At 21.8% G+C, this 19059-nt stretch overlaps 7 protein-coding genes across 7 annotated transcripts; 4 read left to right on the forward strand and 3 right to left on the reverse strand.

The window, feature by feature from the left end:
• Nucleotides 1-3613: 3613 nt before the first annotated feature.
• Nucleotides 3614-4132, forward strand: SRAE_2000480400 (Protein of unknown function DUF1075 family-containing protein; the record flags this gene model as incomplete). Its single annotated transcript, XM_024643731.1, has 2 exons — nt 3614-3739; nt 3788-4132. The coding sequence occupies 2 exons, from the start codon at nt 3614-3616 to the stop codon at nt 4130-4132; spliced, it is 471 nt and encodes a 156-aa protein (XP_024509369.1).
• A 5810-nt stretch (nt 4133-9942) lies between these two features.
• Nucleotides 9943-10685, forward strand: SRAE_2000480500 (RNA recognition motif domain and Nucleotide-binding, alpha-beta plait domain-containing protein; the record flags this gene model as incomplete). The annotated part of the gene is made up of 3 exons (XM_024643732.1): nt 9943-10032; nt 10072-10584; nt 10623-10685. 3 exons carry the CDS (start codon nt 9943-9945, stop codon nt 10683-10685), a joined length of 666 nt encoding a protein of 221 aa, XP_024509370.1.
• A 981-nt stretch (nt 10686-11666) lies between these two features.
• Nucleotides 11667-12164, reverse strand: SRAE_2000480600 (Hypothetical protein; the record flags this gene model as incomplete). The annotated part of the gene is made up of 1 exon (XM_024643733.1): nt 11667-12164. One exon carries the CDS (start codon nt 12162-12164, stop codon nt 11667-11669), a length of 498 nt encoding a protein of 165 aa, XP_024509371.1.
• A 114-nt stretch (nt 12165-12278) lies between these two features.
• Nucleotides 12279-13907, reverse strand: SRAE_2000480700 (Hypothetical protein; the record flags this gene model as incomplete). Its single annotated transcript, XM_024643734.1, has 2 exons — nt 12279-13522; nt 13562-13907. 2 exons carry the CDS (start codon nt 13905-13907, stop codon nt 12279-12281), a joined length of 1590 nt encoding a protein of 529 aa, XP_024509372.1.
• Nucleotides 13908-14237: 330 nt separating this feature from the next.
• On the forward strand, nt 14238-14660 carry SRAE_2000480800 (Hypothetical protein; the record flags this gene model as incomplete). Its single annotated transcript, XM_024643735.1, has 1 exon — nt 14238-14660. The coding sequence occupies one exon, from the start codon at nt 14238-14240 to the stop codon at nt 14658-14660; it is 423 nt and encodes a 140-aa protein (XP_024509373.1).
• A 223-nt stretch (nt 14661-14883) lies between these two features.
• On the reverse strand, nt 14884-15831 carry SRAE_2000480900 (Prohibitin-2; the record flags this gene model as incomplete). The annotated part of the gene is made up of 2 exons (XM_024643736.1): nt 14884-15647; nt 15705-15831. The coding sequence occupies 2 exons, from the start codon at nt 15829-15831 to the stop codon at nt 14884-14886; spliced, it is 891 nt and encodes a 296-aa protein (XP_024509374.1).
• Nucleotides 15832-16871: 1040 nt separating this feature from the next.
• On the forward strand, nt 16872-18305 carry SRAE_2000481000 (Zinc finger, BED-type predicted domain-containing protein; the record flags this gene model as incomplete). The annotated part of the gene is made up of 1 exon (XM_024643737.1): nt 16872-18305. The coding sequence occupies one exon, from the start codon at nt 16872-16874 to the stop codon at nt 18303-18305; it is 1434 nt and encodes a 477-aa protein (XP_024509375.1).
• Between the last annotated feature and the right edge of the window lie 754 nt (nt 18306-19059).

Genomic DNA, 19059 nt, shown 5'->3' on the forward strand with positions numbered 1-19059 from the left:
TAATAGTTAAAAAAGATACTCTTCTTTGATATATAATTCTGTTTTGACTTTGCCCTAGTCAAATGGTATACACATTCTTAAAATATCTCAAAATCAATTGATAAAAGAGACAATATCCTTTTGATAAATGATCTAAATCTACTATCATAAACATCATTTTCTAAATAGGTAACAAAAAGTTTGCAAATTGTAATAAAATCTTTCTTTATAATTGTTACCAGAAAACTTTAACATAAAATTATCAGTTATTTTATTAAAAGATAAAAATATTCATAATTACATAATTGGTTCTTGAATACATTTATAATTGTTACATTTTTTCATTGCATCAAATACTTTTAAAAAATAATTTTTATTGATAATAAAATTTTTATTAAAACATTAAAATTAAAAATTTACCTTATATCATAATTTTCACGTTCATAAAAATATTCTTTAAGTATATAAACAACATACTTATTAGATTGATATTTTAACTTGTTTGATATATTTTCAAATGATTTCTGATCAAAATATTTTATATTACATCTTCCGTTCTCCTATACATATATAATAATTATTTATTCCATTGTTTGGTAAATATCTTTATCTACCAAATAAATAAATTTATTCTTTCTAAAGAATTTTTTTTTTATTTATTATTTCAAAGTTAATGTTATATGTTTAATTGAAATTTTGTATTCATATACATTTTAAATATTTGATTTTAAAAAAAATTTTTTAATATTATTTGTAATATAAAAAATAAAAACTTTTTGATAAAAAAAAATTTCATAAATTTATTTTAATAATTTTATTACTCAATAAACATGTTTTAAAAATGTGGAAAAAGTTTTCTTTTTTTTTTTAAAATAATTTCTAGGTATAACTATAGTATTCCATGGTAATCAAGTTTTAATAATATTATTTTTTTTATAAATCTTTTTATTTTACGTTGTATTATAAAATCACATTATATTCACATGTAATTTAAACATAAAGAAAGTTACACATCATATACATTAAATAGTGATACATTAATGAAACATTAGTACATTTTGATATATATAAAATTGAAGTAGATCAAATGATTCTATTTTATAATGGTTTTATTAAATAAATGATCAAAGTATTTTGATTTTTAGATTATTAATTAAAATTTTATAAAATAAAAAATTCAATTAAATAAGTATATTGTCTAATATATTTTTTTCTTTTTTTTTGCAATACAAATAGACATTTTGTTTAAATATATGTTCTTTGAGGTCAATTGTAATATTTCATATTTTTTTTTACACATACAATACCTGGTAATAATAAAATTATGAAAAATTGTCCTTGATAAAAGTTTGGCGAAAGTTTGTGGTTATATATATAATATAATTATATAAATTCCTATTGGCGACTACAATTAAAAAATTTTTTTAATTTCCCGTTAAATAGTTATAAATCAGATTTTCTAATAAAAATTAAGGAAAATAGTTATGTTAAATAAATTTATTTAACATACTATTTAAATTTTATTATATATAATTAATTATAATTATTTGATAAATGTATTCTAACATTTATGTGTACTTTAGTTTTAAACTTGATTTACCCTAATTGCCCTTTTTTTAATCATTTTATCAGATGCAGGTAAATAAGAAAACATCTTAAAATATGATCAAAAAAAAAAGATTTGCTATTACTTTTTTGTCCTTTAAAAGTTTATTATTTCATCATTATAAAAACAATCATGCTTACAATTATAAAAAATAAAAAAATAACACAAATATAATATTATTAAAACACATAAAATAAAAAAAATTGTCGTCCTGCAAAATTTAATATTTTTTTTACTATAATAGTTAACAATAATTTATTTTACTAAATTAAATAAAATATAAAGAAAATATAGATAACATGTTATTTTTTTAAATTGATACATGTGATGCAATAATTTTTTTTTTGTTTCATTATAATTTTTTTGTACTTGAATTAAAAGTGCTACTATATAAACAATTTTTTTATAAAATGTTTTTTTTTTTAATTAAATTACTATAATAGATTTTTTATACTTTAAAATAAAAACGTTGTAATATCCATTTATATTTTTTTGTAATGATATAATGAATAATAAAGTTAAAATGTAAATGTAAAGAAAACACCGTTTTTTAAAATAGTAGTAATACTTTGATTCATAATACAACACCAGTTTATTTTAAAGAAAACCCCTTTAGTATACTAATTGATTAGACGATATTTCCAAAAAAAAAATGGAATCATTCCAAGTGAATTTCTATATTTTTTCGCATTAAGTAGATGATTGCATAGTATAAGAAAGTATGATTATTTTTCATGGACGTCTACATTTAATTATGTCAATTTGATAAAATAACTTTTTTTTTCCAATAAAAACTAATTACAAATTACATAAAATAATAGTAAAAAAAAATTTTTTTTAGTAAAATTTTATTTTATATATAAAACTTTATCTTAAACAAAAATTAATTTCAAAATATTTCATAATAAATTGTTGACTTCTGTAAAATCAAAAATTTTGCCACCTTTACTTTAATTATTACATATGAATAAAATATAATTATTAATTTTTAAAAAGGTATTTATTTTTATTACTCTAAATAAAATTATCAATAAATAAAGTTTTATTTGTATATTAAAAAATAAGTTTTATACTTTATATTACTTTAAGCACGTGAAGTTTTGAGACATTCATATATAGTAAATCATATGAAAACAGCATGCCTATTATATCATTAACTGGAAGTTTATTAAACATTTATATAATATATGCATATATTATATATATGTGAGAATGTTAAAAAAAAGTTTTAAGAATATTTACTTTTCTTTTAAATTTTATAATGGTATGGGTAAACAATCCAAGGTAATATTAATTAATTGTTTTTAATAAAATGGTAAGAATCAGATTAAAAATATTTATTAAATATAATATTTCTTTGAAAAAGAATTTTTTTGTAAAAAATGAGTAATAATTAATGCAATTTGATATAAAACAAATTAAAGTTAAGATAAAACTTTATTGCTAATTTTTTATTTGTAAAAAAAACATATTTATTAGATGAAGATTAATTTATTAAATAGAATATTAAATAAATAAAATTATACTTATTATGAAGAATTAATATTATTTATGTTAAACAAGATTAACTGTAAATAATATAAGATTAATTATATTTAAAAAATTAGGTTTCTTAAGATAAATAATTTTGGTTTTAACCTTTTAAATTATTTTATAATGTTTATTAAAAAAAAAAAAAACTTTTCTCTTTATTGTTATATCTTGTCATTTTAGATGATCTATGATGAATAAGTAAAGGTTAAACACTATCATGCACCCCATGTTGTTATTTGCTTCACTATATTTATCTCACACCAAACATAGACATTCCTCTTTCTTTACATTTGGAAATATTATATTGTGGGATGATTAATTTACACTAGAGCTAAAGGGGGAAGCCCAAATTTGAAAACATGTTTTTCAAGTCTATGAATATTACGGTGATCTAAATGTGTATTTAATTGTCAGTTTGTGGGTATATAAATGAAAGCTTACATATATTCATTTTATAGACACATTTCATCTTTTATAATTATTAATTTAATTAACATGCATAAACCTATAATTTATGTTACGAGAAATATTTATCCTAAAAGTATTAGGAATATTCTTATAAGAAATTCTACTGCAGGAATTAACTCAATATCAGGATCTAATAAAGATTCTGATCATGTTGTAAGTTATATCATATTTTAATGTATGATAAAGAATAAATTTTTAAAGAATAATAAAATTGGTGACTATTCATCTTTTATGAAAAAATCAAATCTTAGTAATTTACAATCAAAAACATTACATACTACGAGTACAAATTCACATAAAATTATTAGACCAACGGATTTTCAAAAAGTATTATTTTTATTAACAGGAATGTATAAAAATAGAAGTGAAATTCCAGAGTTTGTCTCTGGACAAGCAATTGATGAATTAAATTATGAATCCCGTCAATTACTTGGTATTACTCTTTGCCTTGCTATTGTAACATTTCTATATACAATGGAATTTGATATGGCAAATGGATCACAAAATAATAAAACAAGCCTATATCATTTAAGTAAAATTATTTAAATTTTTGTATTATAAACTCAAAAAAAAAACACCTCCTGTCTCTATATCTCTTTTGCATTTATATTATATAATTATTTTAATATAACTATTAAATAAATTTTTAAAAGCTTTATTTAAAAAAAAAAATTTTTTTTTTAATATATAATAATGTCTGTCAAAAAAATCACATGGTTTTCTTATTTATTTCTCGATAAATATGTTAAGATATTTTCTTTAATCAACTAACATAAATTAATATTATTAATTTGTAAAAAAGTTTTTACAAAATATCATTAAATTATTTATATTCTTCTTGATACAAACATATGATAAAAATAATTTTATCAACTTACAATATACAATGTCACAATAAACAACTTTTATATTCTATAGACAACTTTAAATTACATAATATTAATTGATACTATGTTATTTTTTTAAATTTTTTTTTAAAAAAAAAAGTAGTATTTTTTTTATCATTAGGTACGTACAGATAACATTTATTCAAGTAATGTTTGTGCAAATAAAAGTGTATCTTTAATTACCATAGTTAACAAAAATATTTCGAAATACAATTAAAAATTTTCAATGTGAAAATAAAATTTTAGTTTTTGTTTTTAAATTTAAAAAAATCAAAATAAATTTTTTTTGAAGAATGTTTTTTAAAACTATTAATTGATTATATCGTAAGATGAATCTTAAATCAAATTCTTAATATTTTGGATTTTAAAAAAGTTATTAAATATATATTACTACACATATAAAAATGTATAAATTTATTATTTAATTTACATTTTTATAACTATTTTCAGAATTTAAAATTGTTTCTGAATCTTTAATATCATATGATCCAAAGTTTTATTTATCTTTTATATAAAATTTCGTATCAATTACTTTTAAAGAAGTTATTAATATTTTCATAAAAATACTACATTGTTAAAGACTAATTTCAAAATCCAATTTTCAAATATAGAAATTGTTTTAAAATATGTATTATGATGTTACATCACATAATTACTCAATTAACACTTATTTCATGGCTTTAAAATAAGTTTTAAATAGTTTATTTTATTGATTCACTTTCTAAGATTCTTTTTAATATTCTTAAACATTATTTTTTTTCCAAAATAAATATGCTATAGTTGAAAACTGGCTCAATAAAAATCTAAACACATATTTTTTTTCAAAAACTGAATACCAACGAGAAAATTTATAATTAATTTTTTTATCAAATAAAATTTTTTAAAAAAAAAATCTTTTTAATTATTGTTAATTTTTTTAAATATATTTTTTTTATCATTTGGACTTTGTAACTATATTTGTAAAAAATAACTTTTGTTAATTATTTCAATATACTTTAATTACAAGTTATGAATTAGACAGTGACAATTTTCGATAAATGTGATTGATACAAGTTGGTTTCTGATTTGTTTTAACCAAACTTTCATAACATTTTTAAAATAACTTGAGAAGAAGAATTACTGTCAAATATAAAATTGTAATGATAATTAAAATAATTAGTAGAATTATAGTTAAATTATGATAAGTAATATTATACATAAATCTGCACTTTAAATCCAACATTTGAAACCTATAAAATTTATGAGTGCAATATATATGTTTAATGAGTAAAGTTATGATATTTAATTTCTTATCATAAAAAAATTTGGATAACTTATATTATTGTTTTATAAATGAAATTTTTCAACATTATATATTTAGCTAAGAAATTATAATGCATAAAAAAAATTCTTTCCATATTACAATTTTAATTTCATCATTGGCATAACTTTAAAATAACTGACGTATTTAAAACATTTTTAATAAAAATATGACAGAAAAAAAGCAACTTTTTTTGGAATTTGAATATGACAGTATAGTCATTCGATAGCCTATGAAACAGGATGAATTTTGAATATAATCAACAATATTTGAAAATTGAAACTTCAGAAGTTATAAGGATTTAAAGTTAAGGGGCGAAATTGTAGAATATTTTTTTTGAATTTCGATTTTCATGATAATATTGTAAATTTTAAAAATAAATAGTTGATTCTAGATCACTTTTTTACAAGAAATTCATTAAGCCTATTCACATCTTCATAGGACTTCTAAAAATGAAGATATGATAAGAAATATGTTTAAAAAAAGTTTTAGGAATTTAGTGATAACTCAAGTATATGAGGTCACAGGTCCATGAAATTGGATGCGCTGTTCTTCATTCGTGAATTTAGGTATACCCTACGTTGAAAAGTTTTTTAAATTTTCAACCGTTCTTGAAATACTATGCTTGGTACTTTTTCGCGCCTAATCCATTGTCACCATTTTTTTATATCTCGAAAGTACTTAAAGGTATAAAAATATTTTAAAGGTAGACCTCATTTGAAAACTCAATTTAAGACGATTGCAGAAATCTGCTTGGATTTATCTTGTTTTTGAAGCGAGATATGACCAAGGGCGGAAATTTTTCTAAAATATTCATTGTTCCCAACTTTTCAGTATCTCAGCAAATAATTATCCTATTAAGATGAAACTAGTTTCATTCGATTTATATTCTAAATTAGGTCTAGAATATTAATTTTCATAGCTATAGCATTGTTATTTTTAGAGATTCAGAAATTGGCTGAAAATATTCTAAATTTCCGACTTTACCTCTAAAAATGTTAACAAAGAAAGACAACTTTTTTTGGAAATTGAATATGCTACTATAGTCATTCGATAGCCCTTGAAACGAGATGAATTTTGAATATAATCAACAGTATTCAAAAATTGAAACTTCAGGAGTTATATGGATTCAAAAATGAGGGGCGAAATTGTGGAATATTTTTTTGCAAATCTCGATTTTTATGATAATATTGTAAATGTTAAAAATAAACAGTTGATTCTAGACCAACTTTTTACGAGAAATTCATTAAGCCTATTCACATCTTTATAGGACTTCTAAAAATGAAGTTATGATAAGAAATATGTTTAAAAAAAAGTTTTAAGAATTTAGTGATAACTCAAGTATATGAGGTCACAGGTCCATGAAATTTGATGCGCTGGGCTTCTTTCATAATTTAAGTGATACCTTATGTTGAAAACTTTTTTAAATTTTCAACCGTTCTTGAAATACTATGCTTGGTACTTTTTCGCGCCTAATCCATTGTCACCATTTTTTTATATCTCGAAAGTACTTAAAGGTATAAAAATATTTTAAAGGTAGACCCCACTTGAAAACTTAGTTTAAGACGATTGCAGAAATCTGCTTGCATTTATCTTGTTTTTGAAGCGAGATATGAATAAAGGCGGAAATTTTTCTAAAATATTCATTGTTCCCGACTTTTTAGTATCTCAGCAAATAATTATCCTATGAAGATGGGACTAGTTTCATTCGATTTATATTCAAAAGTTGATCAAGATTAATAATTTTTATAGCTATAACATCATTATTTTCAGAAATTCGGAAATTGGCTGAAAATATTCTAAATTTCTTACTTTACCTCTAAGAATGTGACATAATAAAAACTTTTTTTTGAAATTCGAATATTAAATATATGTATAATTTTTTTTAAAAATACAATAATGATTTTTTATAATTTTTAAACTAACATGTAAAACAAATAAATAAAAAAAAGTAAATAGTTTTTAAATATTTTTATAATAAAAATTTGTTTTTTTATTTTTTTATATGATAATTTTGATTATTTATGTAAATATTTTTTTTAAATCTTGAATATGATAAAAATTCTTTAGACTTTCTTTCAACTATCAAATACCTCATTTACTATATATTTAATTTAATTTTGTAAAACTTATTAAATACTTTATTTTTTTTATTTTTATTAATTTAGTACATTAGTTTCTCTAAAGATGATTCTCATCATTTTCTAAAAAGCAAAAATTGTTCAACTGATCTTCAAATATTTAGATTAAAAATGCTTGGAGTACTTGAATAAGTAAATTTAGTTATATTTTTAAGTCACAATGAATTGTAATGTATGATAAGCTATTACAATAAAGAACTCCACTTTGAAATTGACATTTATTGATGTGCTAAATTATCCTCAGAAATTTATATTTCCAAATAATTATTACGTTTAAGAATTTTTTTTTTGTAACATAGTAATAACTTTGATCATTGTATATTCTAGTGGATAATTTTTTATTCAGTTGACCATGTAATAACTTCTTTTTAAATGTTGCATAACTTAAAATATCTATCATTTTTAGTGGCCATAAAGTAAGAATATCAAATTAAGAGTTTGAGTTTATGAATAAAAACAATTTATCAACATTTACTTTTAGGTATGAAAAAACCAACACAATATATTTCTTAAAACTGTCTTATAAAAATGTTTTATGAAAAAATTACACGCAATGCTACTCTTGAAAATGTGGTTAATAACATATTATTATGTTTTTGAAAATATGTCAATTTATTTTTTATATGGATTTATTATAATTTGATAAATCACTCGATGAATAGTGCAATCTAATTGTCTTGGTAACAATTTTCATCAAAGACATTTTAATAACAAAAGTATTAGCACTAATATTTCATGCTTTTAAAAGTCCAAACATATAATTATTAACCAATTCACCTATTTCTAAATCAAATTGTTGACTCTTAATAAACTTATCTAGATTATTGTTATTAAAAATGCTGATAAAAGCTTTATATTGACCTTCAAACATGTTTGATATCATCTAAAAAAATGGTTTAATTTAATTATAGGTTAATTTAGATGCATTTCATATATTTAAATGCGCTCAAAAACAATCTGAAAGTTCACACACTTTATCACTTTTTGTATCATTAGTTTATATTTCTAAAACTTCTTGATCTGCTTGTACAATATAAATTTTTTTCCTTATTTGCACCTAAATACTTAGTTTTTGGATTATGTTTCAAAGAATTAGGTAACATTATGTCTAATATCAACTAATGTATTAAAAATTCATCAAACAAAGTTAACATATAAATATTAGATTGTAAATTCAAATATTGTAAAATAAAAATAAGTATAACGGCATTAAACTTCATTAGAAATTGATAATATTTTTTTGATATTAACTTTTAAAAATTTATATATTAATCTAAATTATGATTAATGCCAAAATTTTTTAATATAAAACTTTTATACAAATAATACATTAATTAAATTTAAAAAAAAAATTTTTTTTAAATGACATAAAGAATAACGTATTAATAATTTATTAATAAGTATTTAGAATTCTTATCTTGATCTACAAATTCATATGCTGAAATAAATAATCGTATTATGTTTTAACATATAATTTTATACATAAATGGAAAAATTAATTAAGTTATTATGTTCAAATGATGCAAATAGTTTATAATTGTTGAAACTTTATTTTATAGTATATTTGTTAAGAAAATGTATATACGATTATTTAACCTTTAATATATCAAATACAATCATCTGTTGGATTTAAAAATGATACTTTTGATGTACGAAATATAAGTATTTTTTAAATCGAATGTAAAACTACGACATATGATGTTTTAAGTTAAAATTGAATAGGTATAATTTATCACCATATAAAATTTTAATTAACTGTTTTAATAATAAAAAAATAACTATTATTCATTGAAATGATTTAGAAGAAAAAAAACTGTAATAAAAATCTTTGTTTTTTTTTAAATGATTATATCAAAAGTTGTAAAATAAAAAAAAATTTTAACCTTTGTCAATTTATAATACCTATAAAAATATCTTAACATCTTTCAAAAGTACCGATTAAAAATTATTTTCATTTTCTATTAATCTATTTTCAATTCAAAATACACGTTAGTCCAATAATAAAAAAGGCATTTGTTTACTTCAATTATGCCATCAAATAGCATGCTTATTGTTCCATCACATTTTTCTGATGAAGAAAAAAGATTAAAAGAAAAATTTGAATTTTTTAAACAATTTGTAAGTTAAATCTATGAAACATTTTTTGTAATCTTTTAGAAATTACAAACAAGTTCTGAAAAATTTGCAAATAAAAAACCTTTATCAGCTAGTATTTTAATTGATGATGTTAGTAAAAGAGGATTAAAAAGATCTGTTGAAACATCACCAAATTGTACAGCTGCAGATATAGCACGGCTAATTCATTCTGGAGAATTGAAATCTCAAAAAAAAGAAACATTCAAACGATCAAAACTTGTAGGCAATAAACGTGTTATTGAAACAGTAGCATTTGACTCAAAAAGAGAAGAAGACGAAAAACTTAGTGATGGAGAGATAAATAGTCCTATTAGATCTCCAGATCTTTCACAAGAAACATCATCAACTGAAAGAAAAAGGAGTGGTGTTACTTCTAATACAATATATATTCGTGGAAACGATTTAATATATACTGATGTTAAAGAAGCCTGCGAAGTTTATGGGAAAATTATAAAAATTTATATCCCACAAGATAAAAAATCTGCTTTTGCTGAATTTGATAATCGTGAAAGTGCCGAAAAAGCTGTTACAGGGGTATTTTTTAATTTTTTATTTAATAACTATAATTTTAGTTGAATCACAAAATGATATCAGGGTCAACGGTAAAAACAAATTTTGCCCGTCAAAAGCAATAGTGATTATTGGTGTACAAAATGGTTAACTAAAAACTTATTATTCAACGAAATTTTTACTTTAATACATATGAAGAAAAACATTTTGGTACTGTTTAATTTTTGTAAACTATATTTTTTATTATTTTATTTAATTTCAATGTCAATTTTTAATTATCTACTAAGATTTTAATAAATTGTACTTGAGATAGATTTTTATTTTTTAAAAAAGTTTTTATATATTTAAAATATGTTAGTTTAAATTGTGATGTTTTTTTTAATCTTTGAAGAATAAACAATTTTTCTAAACTACAAAAGAACTATCACTCAAAATAGATTTTTACAGTGAAGTTATGTTTTTCCGTTAAATTTCAAAAAATATTTCATATAAAATTTCTAAGTATCAAAATAAAATATATAACGATAAGAAATATCATTTTAAATTGTTTTATTGTAACAAAAAAATAAAATATAGGGTAAAAATTATTTTAATTCTCGAAATTTTGTTTCTAACAGAACAATTTTTAAAAATTAATTGATAAGAAAAAAAAGTTTTTTAATTTCTTGAAAGATGAAGATATAATCAATCTAATTTCAAGGACGATGAAGAAGGATTTGAAGTACATTATACTAAGAATTTGAAAAAAATCCTTTGTTTTTAAAAAAAATATATTAATTCAAAACAAAAAAATTAAAAAAAATCCTAACTTTTAAAGTCTTTATTTTGATTATAATATAAAAGTTTTTAAGTTTATGCGTTTGAAAATTAACTAACTTTTGATTATCAATAATAGTTAAAATATCAATAAATTTTTTACCTTTCCATTTAACTTCAGAGGAATATTATTTTTTTTAAAATTAATCTTAGAATTCATTCATACATACTATAATATAATTATAATGTTAATAAAAATATTGGTAATTCTGATTATTGTATAATAATTAATTAAATATTTTTATAATTATGTAAATATATAAATTTTAAAAGTAATTCAAAATTAAATTTTATAAATACCATTTAGATTTAATGGTCTTTAATTTAATATTTGAATCTATTTTTTTAATTTTAGTATTTATTCTGTTATTTTTTTGTGAATTTTGTATATCTGTTAATTGCTTCGAGGTATATCTTTTCGTTAATATATCTTCGAAACTTTTATATTTCTTTTTTTTCATTTCAATTTCATAATCTTCAGGCATTTCAATAAAATCTTCATTATAAAACAAATTTTTATTCATTCTTTTATATTCCTTTCTTAAAATTTCATTTTCTTTTAATAGTGTGTTATTATTAATTTTAATAGTATTTATTTTATCATCTAAATATTTATAATATTCTTGAGCTGCTTTTCTATATGTCAATGTTTCTTTGTCATATTTTTGTTGAAGACGTTCAATTGCTTCATCAACTAACATTTTAACATAGTCCTTGTTAACATTTTTATTAAAACTATTAAAAACAAACTTTTCTTCACTTGATGGTTCCAGACATATCCATAACATTAATAATAATATCCAAAGTATGAGATACATTAAAATTAGATGATTGTTAAAATGTATATTTGTTTAAAATCCTTTATATTTTAAAATTCAAAAAAAAAAGTGAATAATATAACATTATTTAAATTTTCCGTTCATAAATCCAATCTTTATAATTTTTTTTACTGATTCTGCTTCCTTCATCATAGAAAAGCATAATTCTTTTAATGCCTCATTATTTCCACTTTCAAAAGCTGTTTCTATACAACTATATTCAATAATTTTCCAAATATCTTTAAATTTTTGAATACATTCATTAATAACACTTCTGTCAATTAATGTATCCCATTTTTCATCACTAATAAAATCAGCAATTTCTAATAACTCATCTAATTCTTCTTCTAATACTATCATAATTTTTAAGCATGATTTAATTTTTTCCATCCAAACATTTTGTTCTACTTCTTTAACAGCATATTGAATTGTTAGTTCAATAATATTTTTAACAGATTCAAATATTATTTCTTTAACATTTATTCTTTTAGGTCTTATTTCTTCAATGTCAATAAGTAACCATTTACATTTAGCTTTTAAAAAATCTCCATATAAACCACAACTTATTTCTACAAGCCGAAAGAAAATTTTACGGTACCATTCATTTGACTGGTCATCAGTAAATAATTTGTAAAGAACAAGTAAAGTTTTTAAAATTCTGTTTATATCATTTACCGTACAAACTAGAGAAGGATTTGTTGGAATATATTTTAATTCAAAAAGTGAAAGTTCCATTAATATTTGATTGCGTTTTTCTAATAAACAATGTTTTACAAAGTTATCAATTCGTGGTTTAAGAAGTTCTTCTATAGATTCAACCATTATAAAGTCTGAAAGAATTTCAATTGACAGTGTTCTTGTAAATGATTTAACAATACAATCATAAATAAAATCCATAAATTGGTCAATATTACAATCCCATCTTTGATATTCAGAGAAAGAACATGTTGAATTGATAGATATAAATCTTATCAAAAGTTCCATTTTTGAGTTAAAATTAAAATCATCCCCAAATAATATTCTACCTATATCAAAAAGATTGTTTAATCTAGAGGTATTTTCAACATATCCAACAAAAAAATTATTATCAAATGATTCTTCGTTTTCTTCATCTAACTCTGTCTCAGTTGTTTTAGCTAAATTTTGAACAGTAATAAAAATAAATTCATCATTAGGTATAAGTTTATCCAAACTCCATTCTAAAATTATTTCTGCTGGTTCTACATCTTCTTTCAGAATTGATATATCTTCAACAATTTTTTCTCCCTTCTTATTTTGTTCTTTCTTTTTGGATTTTTTCCTTTTCTTTTTTTTATTTATTTTCATAGCTAAAAAAATTTATAAATTTTTATTAATTTAAAATTTACAATAAACACGTTTTTTTTTCTTTTCATCAAGATTTTTTAACAATGTTTCAGATTGTTGAGAAACAATTTCAGGAACCTTTTGTATTTTGTCAATTTTCTTAGGTCTTCTTATTTTAATAAATATAACAGACATTGGTAAAAAATTAAATATAAAATTTTTCATTGGTGAAATATCATTATGTTGAATGAAATCTATTAAATATTCTTCCTCTACATCATTTAAAAACATTTTTAAATATCGTAAAATCCAAATTTGACATGTTTCATTGGCATTCTTATCAATAACTTCATCTTCTAAACTTTCATTGTCATCTGACAACTCTAAATCACCATTTTTACTGAACATAACTTGACTATTTTTTTTTTATAAATGTTAGAATAAAATAATATTAGAAATTCAAAATATTTCTTAAAATTATTAAACCAAATAATATTGGTAATTTAAATTTTAACTTACATACATATATGTCTCTTATATTTATTTTTAAATTTATAATGTTAACTAATGTTATTAATGCTAATATTTTATGCCACCATCACGTTGTTTACATTTTTTAATTTTATTTTCGGATGTTCCAGTAGAAATAATAAAAATGAGAAAAACAATAAAAATGAATCAAAAAAAGAAAATACAGCAGATGCAAAGAAACCAAAAATTTTACAAGACATTATTCCGATGGAAAAAAATAAACCAAAAAGAAAATGTAAAAGGTATCCAACGAATAAATTTCATATTAGAAAAAATGGGTCCATTAAAGAATTGGCAACAGCAACAAGTAATTATTTACTCCCATCAAGCCTTAATTCTATTCCAATTAAAAAAAGAGAAGAAAGAACTTTATATGGAATGAGTGATACTTTAGCATTTGGAAATATCAAAAGATTTCAACAAATATTTAAAGATGAAAAGGATATAGAAGAAGAACCAGAGGGTATATTTACTATTGTTTCAAAAGATTACGATAATGTAAAAGAAATAGTAACTATAGTACCAATAAAAGAAAAAAAATTATCTAAATCTGAAAATAACCAAGTATTAGCTTTTCTTCATAGAAAAAGAAAAATTTATAGTGCTAATATGATTGCAATTAATAAATAGAGTCAACTAATAATGTAAATATTAACATAATTCAGTAACCTACAAATATTAAATGAAATGTTATCAACAATTTTATTTCCCAATGAATATTTTAAAATAAATCCTACTAAAAATGTTTTCATTCATTTTACTAAATTAAAAATACCAACCTTTTGACACAAAATATAATAAATCAACAGATAACCAAAAAACAATTATTGATATGATAGGTATTTTCAAATTTTTAACGTTTCTTACTTATATCACAAGATTTGATGTAATCTTCATCAGCAATATTGAGCATTAAACCATCAGATGGAAGATAAACCTTGTTATTAGATTCAGCCATCAAAGATGCAATTTTTTGAGCGGCACGAATCTTACGTAATTTCAAAAATCCAGCATCATGTTTCATTGATTCTCCCAACAGTTTGGCTGATTGAGCTTCTCCTTCAGCTTGTACAATTTTCTCTTGCCTCATTTGTTTAGCTTTTTCAACTAAGAAAGTAGCTCTTTGTGCTTCTTGTGCTGCAACTTGTTTAGCTTCAACAGCTGCTGAATATTGTGGTGAGAAGGCAAGTTCAGTTATAGCAACATCATCAAGAATAATATTCCATTCCATTGCTCTGTCAATCAAAGCTTTTCTTACAAGCATACTAACTTGACTACGTTGAGTAATTAGTTGAGAAGCATTAAATTTTGCTACAACAGATTTTAAAACTTCATTACAAATAGATGGAAGTACTCTTTCTTCCCAATTTTGTCCTAAAACTCTATACATATCTGGAAGTCTGTCAGGACTTGGGCGTGAGAGAACACGAAGACCAATGTTAACCATTTGAAGATCTTTTGATCCTGTTGGTGAACGTATTTGATTTGGACGAGCACGAATATCATAAATAATTGGATATTGGAACCATGGAATACGGAAATGTAAACCTTCTTTAACAACTTCATTACCAAGTCCACCAATTCTATTGAACATAATAGCACGGTGACCAGCCTCAACTAAAATATTAAAAAAATATATTTTTATTAAAAGAAATAAAAATAATTATAAAATACCAGTATACATAGAATGCATTCCCACATATCCAATACCACCAGCTAAAGCTAAAGACATTATTGGAAGTCCTTTTCCTGATCCCATAGATAAAATCTTCTTTGCAAATCCCATATTTTTTGGATCCATCTTGCTAGTTTAATTAACTAAAAAATTTTTAAAGAACTAATAAGTGTTAAGAAATGTTGATAAAAATCTTAGAAGAATGAGACAAAATACCAATGAATATTTTCTAAAACGATGTTTTTTTAATTTGGAAGTGTGTATCCTCATTTTCCAATTGTGAATTATATAAATTGATATTTAAAAAATTTGTGAAGTAATCAGAAATTTTGAAATTTATAAATTTGAGAAAAAAGTAAAAAACTTTAATGAATAAATATTATAAAAAGATTTTTTTATTTATGAACTTTCTTTTTATATTATTAAATGTGTTTTGAACAAACTGTATTATAAAACATTTTTCATGTTAACAAAAAAAAGATGTGAAAACTTTTATCACTTAAATAATATTACTATAAAAGTTGGCACAGTAACAACACAGTGATTGTCACCTTTTAAGTATGTTTAAAAGTAATGTTATCCCGTTCACAAAATAAAGTTGTTTGTTTTTTTTTATATTTAAAAAAGATGACCTATTGGGGATTGTTACTTTTTTATGAAGGCAATTTATTACATCAAGTGAAAGTAAGATATTATTAATAAATAATTTATATCATACATTTAAACCCGCCTATGTTTTTATATATCGTAAGATTATATTAATAAAATGTATATATAATTAAAGTTATGAGTTAAGCGCGGTTAAAAAAAATGGCAAGATAGTAAATTTGATGGGCATTGTCGTGACCTAATTTCGTAATTAAAATTGTTTTATTACGAGAGATATAGGGTGGCCAAACATTTTGTTATTATATTTTAAGGCCTCCCCCATATATTGCGCGATTAAGTGAATGTTTTATGATTGTGTGTGTATGTGTGTTTGTTTTTGTATTATATATTATCTTAGCCTATACAATAATAAATATCTTGATTTGTTTCATTTATATTTATTATAAATAAGTTTTATTATTTTATTTGGAACATTAATCATTGTGTAGTAACCTTTAAAAAAAATTTTTTTTTGCCTTTTTTTTTTGTTAACTACTTTTTTTTTTTTAGAAAATATAATGGTCTCAGTACCTACAGAAACGAATATTCAACTAAATAAAGATTTTGATCTATCAAATAATTCACTTTCTTTTTTAAAATTTGTAACACAATCTATGGAAAGTGATATTGATGGCGGGGTGGAAGGAAATTCTTCAAATATATCTAAACCAAGAACTTTAGGAGATGTATTAAAAAGTGGTGATCAAATGTCAGCTGATGAAACTTCTTCAAATGTCAGTACAGAAGGTCTTGATCATGGAGACACAATAGATAATCAAAATAATTTATATGGAGAAAAGGAAAATGGGCATTCAAGTAAATCAAATTCACCACATAGCGGTGAGGGTGGTATAAATGGTAGTGGTGATAATTTTAATGATCCAAATGGTTCTAATAATTGGGGAAGAGCACCAGGAAGAAAAAAAACTCATCCTGTATGGTTATTTTTTAAAGATCTAAAAGATAGTGGTTTAGATGATGTCGGCATTGTTTGTTTACATTGTGATTGGAAAGGTACCGACAAAAGTCCAAATAATCTCAAGATCCACTTAAAGAAATGTCATGCCGAAGATGGAATTTATGAAAAATATTGCGAAGCTTTAGCAAATACTCCAACACAACCATATGCAAAAAGAAAAAGAGCTAATGAGGGGTTTGATCAACCTTCAATTCCATCGAAGATAAGTAATAATAGTAGTATAGGCAATACTGGAATTAATCCACTTGAATTGTTTGCATCACTTGCTGCAAATAATCAGATAGGAAAAAGTCCAACTATAGATGTTAATAGTGATAATTTTAATGGCGTTTTTAAACAAAAGACAGAGAATGATGATCCATTTGTGAAACAAGCAGTAGAAAATCAGCAAAGTAATCTTAATTTTGATACATTTATAAATATAGCTCAATCAGAAGTTAAAAAAACAGAGGGTTCAAGACTTAATGATGCTCTTAAGTTAGCGGCACTAAATCCATTACTTTTTTCAACAACCATGGCACAAAATTCTAATACAGTTACACCAAATATTTTAGCTCAAATATCAAATAATGTTCAAAGTAGTCCTTTAAGTATATTCAATAAAAATGTTCCAGTAACTCCGAAAAAAGAAATTTCTTCTGGTCAGTCAAATTCAAAATTTGTCCTAGCGGATGAAAATTGTTTTCATAATCTTCTTTCTATTGCCAAAGATATGGATATTTCAATGACATACTCGTATAACAATCAACATGAATTTGTATTTTCCTTGAAAGATACAGATAGTAGACCAGATATAACTGGAAAAGCAGTAGTTCTTAGAGATTACCCAAATGAGGTAAAGTTATACGAAAGAAATGATGGTAGTATTTCAGAATGTGAAACATTCAAAAAAGCTGATTGGTCACAGATGCATTGGGCTCTTCGTGGAAAGATACAAAATTTATTATTTAATAACATACCCGGTTACCAGTGAAAGTTAGCATACAGGATACAACCAATATATTTACTCTAAAACTATACAGTTGTGATTAGAGAAATGTGTTTTAGGTACAGGTATACAATTAAAATACTGCTAAAAATTTTTTTATTGAATGAGTACTTAACACATAAAAAAATTTAAATAAAAATGTTTTAAAATAATCAATTTAATATTGTTTGAAAGAATGTAACATTGGACAAATATAGTTTAGATTAGATTATGATTTAATAAGCAAAGGTTTTGAATAAAATAAGTTTTTTTTTTAAAAAGATTTTCATATTCAAAATGTTTGTAATTCAACTAAAAACTTTATAACAGTTGTCAAAAGTAAATTTTTTTTTAAAAATTGTTGTTATTCATAAGATGAAATTCTTATTTCTTAATCGAAATTGCTAAATTCAAGGATCAATTTCTGACTGTAAAGAACAAAGAATTTATATACACAAAGGGAACAGTTATTATGATATATAATTTGATTAATTTTCTAAAAAATATTGTTTTAAATTTTTTTATATTTAATTGTTTTTAAAATGTATTTATGTTAAAAAAATAAATTTTTTATTTTAATTTCATAGTAAAAGTGATATTCTGATTTTTTTTGTTTAAATTTACATATTTTTATATAAATAAGTTTGTGATAAATGATAAAAAAAACCAACTATTCTTATTGTTAATTTTTTTTACCTCTCAAATCTTTTGTAACAAGCAATATAATGCATTATCAGTTAATGAATGTTTCTTTTACAAT

The sequence above is a fragment of the Strongyloides ratti genome, assembly GCF_001040885.1.
Source record: "Strongyloides ratti genome assembly S_ratti_ED321, chromosome : 2".
Taxonomy (NCBI): domain Eukaryota; kingdom Metazoa; phylum Nematoda; class Chromadorea; order Rhabditida; family Strongyloididae; genus Strongyloides; species Strongyloides ratti.